General features: G+C 40.0%; 1 protein-coding gene across 10 annotated transcripts in view; it reads right to left on the bottom strand.

The window, feature by feature from the left end:
- plekhg4 (pleckstrin homology domain containing, family G (with RhoGef domain) member 4) overlaps positions 1 to 12,447 on the bottom strand; it is a 99,299-nt gene that overhangs the window by 1,663 nt on the left and 85,189 nt on the right. For all 10 annotated transcript variants that reach the window (XM_077228829.1, XM_077228830.1, XM_077228831.1 and 7 more), the window contains exons 14-21: positions 7,611 to 8,527; positions 3,960 to 4,209; positions 3,149 to 3,238; positions 2,794 to 3,018; positions 2,510 to 2,680; positions 1,802 to 1,982; positions 1,019 to 1,135; positions 72 to 320 (exon numbers count right to left, since the gene is read on the bottom strand). In XM_077228829.1, the coding sequence (XP_077084944.1) occupies positions 72 to 320; positions 1,019 to 1,135; positions 1,802 to 1,982; positions 2,510 to 2,680; positions 2,794 to 3,018; positions 3,149 to 3,238; positions 3,960 to 4,209; positions 7,611 to 8,527 (2,200 nt within the window). The remainder of the gene's footprint in view (positions 1 to 71; positions 321 to 1,018; positions 1,136 to 1,801; positions 1,983 to 2,509; positions 2,681 to 2,793; positions 3,019 to 3,148; positions 3,239 to 3,959; positions 4,210 to 7,610; positions 8,528 to 12,447) is intronic.

Below are 12,447 nucleotides of genomic sequence, written 5' to 3'. Positions count from 1 at the left end.
CACGTTACATGAGGCTTGTGGGAAGACGTTCACACTTTCATACATGTTATAATACATACTATAATACATACTCATAGACGGCTGACTGCTGGTCTCATGTTCCAGCTCGTCTTCCTCGATGCAGGGGCTGATGAGAGGTCTCTCCCCCGTTAACAGGCTTTGGCTGCTATACATATGCAGATTTAAGGGCCCCAGCAGTGTGGAAGAGGAGGGGCCACCAGCCACCGGGGGGCCGCTGACAGGGGTGTTTACTGCAGCTCGTTTAAAGGGGTTTGAGTGGTCAAACAGCGAGACTGCAATGGATGCTCTCGTCCTGGCCCCTGTAACAGAACATAATAAAATAACAATAATTCGTTACATTTATATAGTGCTTTTCTGGGTACTCAAAGCGTTTTACATATGGAAGGGGGAAATCTCCTGAACCACCACCAATGCGCAGCATCCAACTGGATGATGCGACGGCAGCCATTTTGTGCCAAAACGCCCACCACACACCAGCTAATTGGTGGAGAGGAGACAGTGATGAAGCCAATCAGAATGTATGGGGATGATTAGGAGGCCATGATGGGCAAACTTGGCCAGGATGCTGGGGTTAAACCCCTACTCTTTTTCAGAAGGACATCCTGGGATTTTTAATGACCACAGAGTGTCAGGGCCTCGGTTTAACATCTCATCCGAAGGACGGTGCTCTTTGACAGAACAGTGTCCCCATCACTACACTGGGGCGTTAGGACCCACACAGACCACAGGGTGAGCGCCCCCTGCTGGCCGCACTAACACCTCTTCCAGCAGCAACCTGGTTTTCCCAGGAGGTCTCCCATCAAGGTACTGACCAGGCTCAACCCTGCGTAGCTTCAGTGGGCAACCAGTCTTGGGGTTGGGCAGAAGAGAGAGCATGATGCTACTAAAATCTACCAAGATAACCATTTGCTGCTTATTTATAAAAAATAAAAAAAAAACATAAAAAAAAGAATTTAGCAAGTTATTCTGATAATTATTTAATGTTAAACAGGCTCACCTCTGCCTTTCATAATGTAGTCTATGGCTCTGTCGTTGATAGCAGCATCGCTGGGTTTAATGTCCAGAAAGGGTTTATTGCCCACCCCCATAGAGACCATCTCCTGCATTCGAATTTCTGCATACACACATATAAACGTTTAAAAATGCTGCCATGACATGTATCAGAATAGGAGTGTCACAATATACTGGCATTGGCGATAATGTGATATTTAAAATGTATATTTAATGTGGTATATTGAGTGTGATTCATTCGCCAAAATACAAAAGAGAAAATACTAAATAAAGTTAAAGATCAATTTGACTGATAGCATTGTTTATTTATTTATTTCAAAATTATTTTAGATACTGCAATACTATTGTTATTGTGAATTATTTTTAGCACAATGATCATGTAGTCAAAATTTGATAATGTGACAGCCCTAAATTCAGAGTAAAGACACACATGTTGACATTAAGATGAAGAAACGCATAGAAAGCGTAAAAAGTGTTTTTGAGTAAATATGTGCAAATACAGGTTACATGATGCCTCAGATCTGCATCGTTTTCTCTAACTCGAAATCAAACTGAAGAAATACAATACTGGTGTGATTCAAAAGAGTTCTGCCTGAGGCCTTCACAGATGAACTGCTGAAAAAAATCTTTAAATATTCTAAGATGTTATCTGACGGGAGATATTATCTGCAATTATCCTATCAGTCTCATTTGTTCTTTCCAGCTAGACGAACAAAACAAATACAAAGAACTTGTTCAAGCTCAGCCACTTCAGTTCTTCCTTTCCTACCTTTATTCCGTGTGGCCTGCTGCCATAGTATCCGTGCGATGTCACAGGTCCAGGCGTGTTTGACGTCTGCATTGCTGGCCTGGAGAACGTAGGTCTGGTTCTTTGAAGTTCTCCTCCGGAACCAGACCTCAAACCTCAGAACGTTCTCACCTGATGTCTCTGTCATACCCACATCAGCCGTCTACATAAGTAATGATAGGGTCAAGAGTATTCAACATTTAATCACAATCAATATTTAGGGCTAATGGGCATTTTGTTGTTATCATGGCTTGCAGGAGACCAACCTGATTCTCAGATCTTTAAAATAAAGCCTTCTGTTTATATTAACATTGGTCAGAGGAAATATAATAAAAGAATGTGAGTGTATTAGTAAAACAAAGTATTGTAAAGATCACCCCAAGGACGATAACAAGAACTATAGTCCATACCACAACTATAACAATAACAGTGAAAGAGAAACAATATCATTGGAATCACTTTCAGAACGCTTTTCTAGCTGATGAATGATAAAAACATTGCAAGCGAATCAGAATTGAGCATTTAAAGCAGCAGACAACATAACAGTGCCTGCTTATAATAAACAGATGGAGTGGACGCTAATATAGTTATCATCATAGTTATCTTGTTAGTAATCATTCTTGGTGTGAACGGGCCTTAAGTCATAATGCATGCAGCAAAGTGTGTTAAAGCTGTGTCAGAACTTCTTACCTTAAAAGAGTGCTTGTATATGTAAACATCTAGGCCACCCTCAATGCGTTTGGGTTTGCTGAATAGCACCAGATCCTCAAACAGGAACACATGTCTTTGGCACTTCTTCCTGCCATACAAAATCGTGAACTCATCTTGGCGAACTAATTGTCCCTGTTCCTTCAGATTCACCTGGAAGAGTGTGTGAAAAATGATGAAATGGCAGTTTAGAAGAGAAGATATATGCTTACCTATGTTTCTCCACTTGAAGTGCAGCACTTATCTGCTGCGCCATACACACTTACATCACAGTCTCTGATGGCGTCCATGGCGAGCAGATCGTTGCCATGGCGAAGCTGGAATTTGACCATCTCGGTGGCGGCACGTAGGTACGTTAGCTCCTGCTCCTGGACCTCACTCACTTCTTTGATCAGGTCTTTCAGCAGCAGGGCGTACTTACTCATGCGCTGGATGGGCTTCAGCAGGTACGACGCCAGGTCCATCTTATCCCCCAACTCCAGCTGCTTATGCTGGAATGAGAGAGACTCTGATTTTACAATCTCAGGCCATGAGGTGAGATAAAATTAATGAGATTAAAAGAGGCTGAGCTAAAAGTTTATCATAGGTGGTCTAGAGTGTAGTATGAATCCAGTTGCTCACCCTGAAGAAGCTGTTTCCATGGCTGGCCAGGAGTGTGTCCGACTTTGGCTTGTTCTTGCTGTATAAAGCATACAGGCTAAACTGGTCTTGCTATATGTTCACATGGAAAAAAGCACAAAAGAGCAATATTTTAAGTGGCATCATCCAAATTTCTAAAACCATGATCTGAAGAAAAACTTCTCTTGTTGAGAACTTCTCTCTTCCCTTTGTCCAGGTTGAGTTTGGTTTGGAAAGACTTTTTTGTGTTTGGGTAAGTCAATATATGACTTTCAGGTTCATATGGAGTGTGCTGTAATTTCAGTGCAGGTTTTGCTGTGCCAGAAACATGTAAAAAAAAGATTTTTTTTTTTAAAAGCTCTGTGAAAGCTTCATATAGTAGAGCTTTCAAGGGGAGCCAGCACTATGAGTTGACCACAACTACAAAGAATGTAGGCTGGTAGTCTTGCACTTATTTAAAGACCTCAGAATCATTACTTGCAGCTCAGTTTGATTCCCATTTTCATGGAGGGTGAATGAAAGAGAGAAAAATACACAGAATAAGTAAAGTCAGGATGGTTTTAGACTTGTGCTTCGTCAAAAATGAACCAGTCATGGACTGGGAACAGACAAAACACTGACAAAATTAATCCCCTTTGTTTCATCTCCAATGAAAACGTAATTCAGCATCCCTGAATGATCACTATTAAAACTATTTAGAAAAGTCCAGAAAACATCACAACAATAAGAATTTATAGACTGCAGAATTGCAAAAAACAGACCATGCAGTTTGATGAAAGTTACTGTGAAAAGACTGTAAAGGGACTTCTCTTACATGTCGTAGGAAGCAGTGGCTGACACGTAATGGATGGTTGCAGCAGCTTTCTAGCTCTTTTAGGAAATACTGGCTGTGGAAGTCCACTAGCTTCTCCAGGTTGCCGAAGATGACGCTGCGTTTCCCCCGCAGATCCTGAGGCAGGTCAAAGCGCTCCATCTCAGGGAAATAGTTGTCAATGATGTACCGCAGAGAGCGTACATATTCCCGCTCGGTTGTGACCATCTCATCTACAATGTGGCATAGTTTACTGAATGAGAGAGAGAGTGAACAGTTAACATACTTCAAATGCTTACATTTTAAGAGATAAAACTTTTAGACCACATTGAACACAAAGTTTAACTCTTTATTTCAACTCTCTCCAAAAAATCCTCCATCCATAGACATGTTAGACCAATGCAGAACCTTTAAGACCCCAATATACTTTAAGCAAAATCGAAGAACGAACTGATGTGACGTTATTTCGAACAAAATCAGGCCGGAACAAAGTTTCGGGAATTCGAAACAGCTTGCTAAAACAAACTTTCCGGGAAAGTTCGATACGGCTGGTAAACACCTTTGTACTACCATTGGTCCGTGGCGATTACGTAATAGGTAGGTGAGCATTTCTCCTGTTGAGTTCGTCGAGGTCAGCTGCCGCGAGTGAAAAAATGAACTCACTGGAGAGCTGCTTTAAAGTAGAAAATGAAGTTGGACTTCTGATGAAATGGACACTGACACGGTTTTTGACGTTTAAAAAGTTAAAGCTGCTTGAATTCAAGCAATCTATTGTATAAAGTGTTATAAATAAACATGACGTGACTTTACTGGAGTGCCGAATTGCAGAGCTTGTGCAAACATATCCGCTATGATTGCTATGATCAGACGCTTTTCTTATGCTTTATTTAAAAAAAATTCCTCAATTTTGTTTGTGTTGCGTTTATTTTGTTATTGAGAGGAAAGCGTGCAGCACATATTTACATACTTGTCTATACTATCCTTCTCACCACACAGCTATACATGGTGTCTGTGTCCAGTACTGAGAAAAATGAGGTGATGTTTGAGTATTCACAATCTCAAATTGGGTTCTTATCAGAATGGTTTCATCTGCCTTAAATATTTGCAATAATTAGACCACACAAAGCCGAATGCCTTGTTTTGAGTAATTTCTATCTGAAAATATTGTCAACACACATCTGCACTGCAATCTTGGAGAGCAAAGCGAAATGTATTTTGAAAGGAAGGCGCACAGATGTAAAGACCTCCTTAAGATGTCTATATAATCAGATAACTATCCATCTCTTCTGTGTGGAAAAGCAGAACACAAACATGTCCCCCACCACTTCAAAGCCCAGAGGACCAGCGGCCACCTGGGAAAGTGATCTGCATCTCAGGCCCTTTCCCAAGGGGGTTAAGGGGTGACCAGTAGGACCACAGCTGGAAAAGACATCCATGGTGATTCAGAGGATTAGAGTGCTGTGACCGTCTAATAGGAGACATATTGAGTTCCTTCATGTAGAGATTGAGTAAAGACTAAAGAGATTCAGTCCGTATGTGTTTTAGCTGGAAAAAAAGTTTTTTTCCTGGATGTCTTCTGTGAGTGTTACATTTTGAGCAGTCTGCTGTCAAAACTGTGAGTATAGATAGAGGAATTTTCAAACATTTTAATCCCATCAATGGCCAGATATGCAAAATATCCCCTTTTCCTAAGATATTAAAGAAGTTATTTTGAAGAATGTTGGTAATCAAACAGTTTTGGTTCCCACTGACTTCAACTGTATGTAGAAAAAAAGAAAAGGAATTTAATGGGAACTAAAACTCTTTGGTTACCAACATTCTTCAGAATTTATTTTGTGTTCTGCAGAAGAAAGAAATGGATACAGGTGTGGAATGAAATGAGGTTGCGAAAATTATGACAGAATTTTCATTTTTGGGTGGACTATCCCTTTAAAGACAGCTACATTGTATATTTGTAAGACCCATTTATAATAATAAGCATGATTGTATATATTAAATCAAAGACATGTTGTTTGTAAAATAAATTAGCTTTTAGATTGTTCATGAACTAAATTGAAAAAAAAAATATCTGAAAAACGATATTTGTACTGTTAGATTTATAAACCTTTCATTATAAACCTTAAATTATTTCCAATCCAAATAACAATTATTGGTCCCACTTTATATTAAGTGGCTTTAAGTACTATGTACTTACATCGAAAAATAAGTACAATGTACTTATTGTGTTCATGTTGTATTGTAAAACACTTTTGCTGCTATTGAGGTGTGATAAGGGTAAGGTTAGGGACAGGTGTGGTGGTATGGGTAGGTTAAAGGGTGGGTTAAGGTGTAAGGGAAGGGTCAACAGTGTAATTACAAATGTAATTACATAAATTAATTACAGCTGTAAATACATGCAGGTATTTTCAAAATATAATTATAAAACGGATAGTTCCAGTCCTTTATTCTGACTGGATGGGCCGCGTTCGAAGCCGCTGTAAATTACTCAACAAACATACACCTGTGACCGCATTACATTAGTATTACTGCACAACTGCCGTTTGTGATTCTTTGTTGCTGCATGTGTTGTTTGGCAACCTCTTTCGAACTACATTGCTTGGCGGAGGAATAAATGTGTTATAACGTTATATTTTTTGTTGCTGGTGTTTATTTTATGAATAAAGTAAATATGCAATGAATATTTTTATGGAGTAACAATGCCCCTTAGCTGTTCTAAATCGCGAGGCTTACTGCTTAAAGGGTAAGTTCGGCGTTTTACAAGTAAAGCCCTGTTTTAAGATCGTTTCTGATGAAATCGAACGGTTAAGATTAAAATTTGGACACATGCTGCTGTCCCGAGAATTTTAGGTTTTTGTGTTATTAAACTTTATTTTACAAAGACGTGAAACTCACCGAGTGGTCTGGGGTGTTGACTGATATGCTCACGCAAAAATCGCTGCAAAAGATGCTTTCCAACAGGTGTTTTACCATTCATTGTAAAACTGTGGACCTGTTTTTCCAATGCCTCACAACCGGACATTCTTCCAAAAACTACGATAAAACCTGTTGGAAAGCATCTTTTGCAGCGATTTTTGCCTGAGCATATCAGTGAACACCCCAGACCACTATGTGAGTTTCACGTCTTTGTAAAATAAAGTTTAATGCATGTATGTACACAATAAGTCCAATGTATCAAATCATTAATTTCAATGTAAGCACATAGTACTTAGAGCCACTTAATATAAAGTGGGACCCAATTATTAATACAGTATAAATTCATAATTGATATATCATATTTATTAATATCTACATAATTGATTTATTATAAATGATATAAAATTGATTTATTATAAATGAAATAAAATTGATTTATTATAAATTATATAATTATTTACATAGTATATTTACATAATCATTTTGTATATATTTATTTATAATTATTTAAATGACAATAAATTACAAGTAGCTTAGCAGATAATATTGTCTTTTTTGAAAAAACTTTTTTTCTGCTGTTCCGCAGACCCTCTAGCATCCCAGGGCGTTTCCAGGAGATAAGTTTGAAAACCCTTGAATGTGTGGTTGAGTCGATGACCTGCGGACCTCCCTGGTTGATTGTTTATGTTATAGCAAGTGAGTGTGGGTTAGCACTTGCACGGGTGCGCTGAGTGTACCCACCTGCCCTTGCTACGTGTTTCGGGAGCAGGACTCCCACTGCAGTGAGTATCTAGAGAAGACCATCCGTGCATGGGCGGCAGTCGTGGGCTGTATGGTCGATCGATCACTTCAGTGCTGCTCACCTCCAGACCTTTAATGAACACCCCTGTGTTTCCTCTCCGTGCAGGCTCACTCAAAGTTCTCTGGCAGGTCCCATACCGTGACACAGAGTCGCTACCGGCAGTGTCGAAGCTCTGGGTCTTTCGCAAAACCCTGCGGTTTGGTTCAATAGAGGTGAGGCTCGGGCTCGTAGCACACGGCAGCCCCTCCAGATGCGGCTGCTGAGGAGACTCGTCTGTGGAGATGCTACGTGTTAGCCTGTGGGATCTGAGAGGGGTGTTGTGAGGAATTCTGTGCTCAATGCTATATATACTCCCTGTCGGGGTTCGGACAGAGTCACGAGCGTCCAGACGTATCCCTAAAGGGCTGCTGGGAGTTGAAGACGTGCTGGACTGTGACGAAAGTCTATCCCGGCCCCAGCCACCGCCGAACGCTTTCCGACATGAGAAGGAGATGCTACTGCTACGCTCCTGAGGTTTAGCGCTACTGTCCGAGTTCCGTCGAGAAGAGTCACCCCTTGCTGATTTGGAGTCCATATCGCGCCGGGAGCGCAGGGCCATCTCCAGCTTCTTCTCAAACATCTGCTTTGTCTCCTGACACTTGGACCAGGCGAACTTCCACTGCTTGAGTCCCTGCTCACTCTTCAGCTCCCCAGCGAGGTCCTTCATCTCCTGGAAGTGTGCGTCTTGGATCGGTGGGTGCTGTGTGCGATAGGTCTCCAAACATGTGATCACGCTCTGACATTTCTCAGACATCCCACACTCCTCCATACTAACACACGCCAAATGGCGCATGCCCTCTAGCGCCCATTCATACGCCTGAAAAAGAGAGGAAAACAAATTCAGCCGATGTGACAAGCACTGAAAAACAATGTTAAAACCAAATATTTAATAGTCATTTTAATAGTTTATTTATAGTTAACAATAACAACAATGGGTAGAACGGCAGCTTTTGACAAAAAAAAAAAAAAAGAGTGGGCGAAGGCAATATGTCACAATAAGATGTTTTTATGCATATTTGAGAAGAGACTAGAGTATAAAGGAGACTTTTTATGGAAAACAACTACAAATGCTCTGTGAATGGGAATGAGGATAGGATAGAGTGAGTGAGAAACCTCCCAGCACTTCTTTCATGTGAATTGGAGGTTTTTAGCTAGGAGCTGGGAGGTCTGGGTAAGAAGGCTTTAACATGCAGCTCAGCAGCAGGAGGGCCTATAGTTTCAACTATGTGTGACAGCACCCTACCACAAAGACACATGCCAACCGCTTTACTAGCTGTCTCTCCATTTAAGAGAAAACCTGATGGCCCCTTCTCACACTCCAAGATGCTGTTACATCAACTGGGAGGCACTCTTGTTTTTAGACCTTTTTTCATTAACAACCTGGCAGGAAGGTTTCTATAGTGACTGCTCCTTAGGATACGAGTGCTCTCCATGCTGGAAAACGAGTGGTTAAACTTCAAAAGGGATTAACACAGATCAAACACAACCACCTTCGACCTCACTCTCTCTCTCTCTCTCTCACACACACACACACACACACACACACACACACACACACACACACACACACACACACACACACACACACACACACACACACACACACACACACACACACACACACACACACACACACACACACACACACACACACACACACTTCAGTGCTGGCTGCAAACACAGTCTTGTGTTTAAACATTCCTGAGAACGGAGCAAAACTCCCCCTCTTCACTCTCATTCTGTGCATACACAAAACCTCCACACTCTACTTTAGCTGCTATGTGACATGGTGACATTGCTTGGCTCCCCAAGCCCCTAGGCTCCGTCTCTCTCTCAGGTTAGGGTGACACAAAGGCCACATGCCAGCGTATGGACCTTCGGCACCCAGATACTAAAAGTCTCTCACAAAAACAGGGGTCAGAGGTCAGCTGCCCACACTAACAATACGTACGGCTAAGAAGTGACAGAACAGATAGAGGAGAGAGACACATACACAGAAGACACAAAAAGATGCAAATGGTACATAATTGATGAGTAAGAACCAAATGGCGACACTGAATTTTAAGGCCCTTGTAAATAGAGATGCAAAAATGTGTACACATTTTTTGTGGTTTAATTTCTTTAAAGCAATATAGGTTAAATACAATTTAAGCTCTTCGAAAACAGAAAACCACTTAAAAAATGTAAAATGAACATATATCGGCGAATGCCGATATGGTGGCCGATGTATTGTGCATCCCCAACTTAAAAGGATAGTTCACCCAAAAATGAAAATTCTGTCAGTATTTACTCACCCTCATGTTGTTCCAACCCCGTAAGACCTTCGTTCATCTTCGGAAAACGAATAAAGATATATTTTGATGAAATCTGAGAGCTGGATCACTCCTCCATACTAGTCCATAGGCTTCTTCAGGGATTGAAACTTGCCAGCCCCAAAAAGTTATTAAAGACATCGTTAAAATAGTCCAAGTGACTACAGTGGCTCAATCTTAAGTTTATCAAACGACGAGAATACTTTTTGTGCGCAAAACAAACAAAAACAACAACTTTATTTCAACTATTCATTTCCTTCTCTGTGGGCCTCGAGTCAGTTAACGTAGTGTGATTGCGTATAGCTACGTCACACGTAGTGTCACTATTGGCCGATGCTGGTCATGTGTGTGATGCGTGTGATGTACAACACAGAAACACTGGGCTATAACACTGTGTCAACTGACTAGAGGCCCACAGAGAAGGAAATTAATGGTTGAAATAAAGTCGTTAATTTTGTTTGTTTTTGCGCACAAAAAGTATTCTCGTCGCTTGATAAACTTAAGATTGAGCCACTGTAGTCACTTGGACTATTTTAATGATGTCTTTAATGACGTTTCGGGGCTGGCAAGTTTCAATCCCTTAGAAGCCTATGGACTAGTATGGATGAATGATCCAGCTCTAAGATTTTATCAAAAATATCTTAATTCGTGTTCCGAAGATGAACGAAGGTCTTACGGGGTTAGAACAACATGAGGGTGAGTAAATACTGACAGAATTTTCATTTTTGGGTGTACTATCCTTTTAATATTTGGGATGGAAAGTCTTAATTGAAAGGGTTAATTTTTAATGTTATCATTATTGACCCAATAAGAAATTTTTCCAATATATTAAAGCCGATAAAAATGTATTATTTCCTTCAGCTGAGACACTTCATTTTGATTTTCACTTGATTTTGAATTGCTTGAAATATGATTGGAATCACTTAGAAAAGGAAAATAAAGTTAAGTGCAACATATGCATCACAAGTCTGTCATATAGGCTACATAAAATTATAATGAGAACATTACTGTAAAAGAATGTTGTGAATTCTTTGTGCGCCCGTGTTTAAGTGCATTACAGGATAACTGCATCCAAAAAGGATATACACCTTCATGACTAACACAGTCACGTTTGTTTGTGCATTCCCAGCCATTTGTTTTGTGTACATCTGATATTATCTCGTAAAGGATGTATTTGGTTAACACGGTAGTAAAGTGTTTCAGTTTACTGGTGATCATCTTTAGCTTCTGCGCACACAGCTCAAACAGCAATACAAGACATGAATAACTATGATTGGGACTGTCATATTACATGACATTATAAAGAGAACACTATAATTAGGGCTGCACAATTAATCGAATTTCTAATTGCGATTACGATTACGGATGCCACGATTACGTAATTGTTCAAGGCCGCGATTACAAAAGAAAATCCACTCTGCGTGTGTGTTTAGAGCATTTATGTTATGAGAGGCGAATCACGACTACTTCAGAAAACCCAGCACAATATGACATACCAGGCAGTGACGTAGGTGTACGCTGAAATAAAAAGTCTTTCACCTCAGAAAAACGGACTTTACTGTCCTGTCAGCCGTTATTCTGTGCTCGTAGCGCGCACTCTTCAATTGCACGCGCAAATGCGGCGGCGCGCGCTGTGTATCGTTTCACTGTATAAAGTGCAAAAGAAACTACGAGCATGCAACGTCGTTACAATGTAAATTAGTAAGTCACGAAATAAAAGTAAAATACCAATAAATCACGTGTTAGCTGAGAAGGATTTGCATGCAGGTATGATTTTCATTCTATTCACCAGGAGCTGTTTCATTAACAGTTCTTGTTAGTATTGTGTATTCACCATGGTAACTGTCGTTTCCATAACCCAAAAATGCCACTTTTTCACTTTGTGTTATTTTTTTATATTATTAAATGACTGTGGTGGCTCATATCAACATTTTATTAACAAAAACTATTTTGGGACTGCTATTTAATTGCTTTACCATAGTCCTAATGTTTTTCTAGTCTTTACTATGAGTCATACAATTTATGTGAATGTTAAGTAAAGGGGGACAGTACTTGTGTGTGTTAACAATTTTTGTGTAAACATGTATTATAATATCCCTATATATATTCCATGTAAATTGTGATAATCGTAATTAATAATCGCAATTACAATTTCAAGGGAATAATCGGCAATTATGATTTTTGTCATAATCGTGTAGCTCCAACTATAATAATAAAATGTTGTGAATTCTTTGGGTTTAGTTGTTGTGTTTCAGCGCGTTGTTACGGGAAGAGCGCATCCACAACCGGAGTTACACACTCTGACTAGCACGTAAGTTCAAGATGCAAACAACACTTTTGCATTTGTGTCATTTTGTAAAGTTGTAATGTGTTTTTGATTAATCTCATATATGGTAAAATATAGGAATGCATATGGCTGAGTTAA

This window comes from Siphateles boraxobius, unplaced genomic scaffold (genome assembly GCF_051911475.1).
Source record: "Siphateles boraxobius isolate OS27281-9 unplaced genomic scaffold, OSU_SipBor_1 130, whole genome shotgun sequence".
Lineage (NCBI taxonomy): Eukaryota > Metazoa > Chordata > Actinopteri > Cypriniformes > Leuciscidae > Siphateles > Siphateles boraxobius.
Note: the sequence above shows the minus strand (reverse complement) of the source record. Positions and strands in the feature narration are given on the sequence as shown.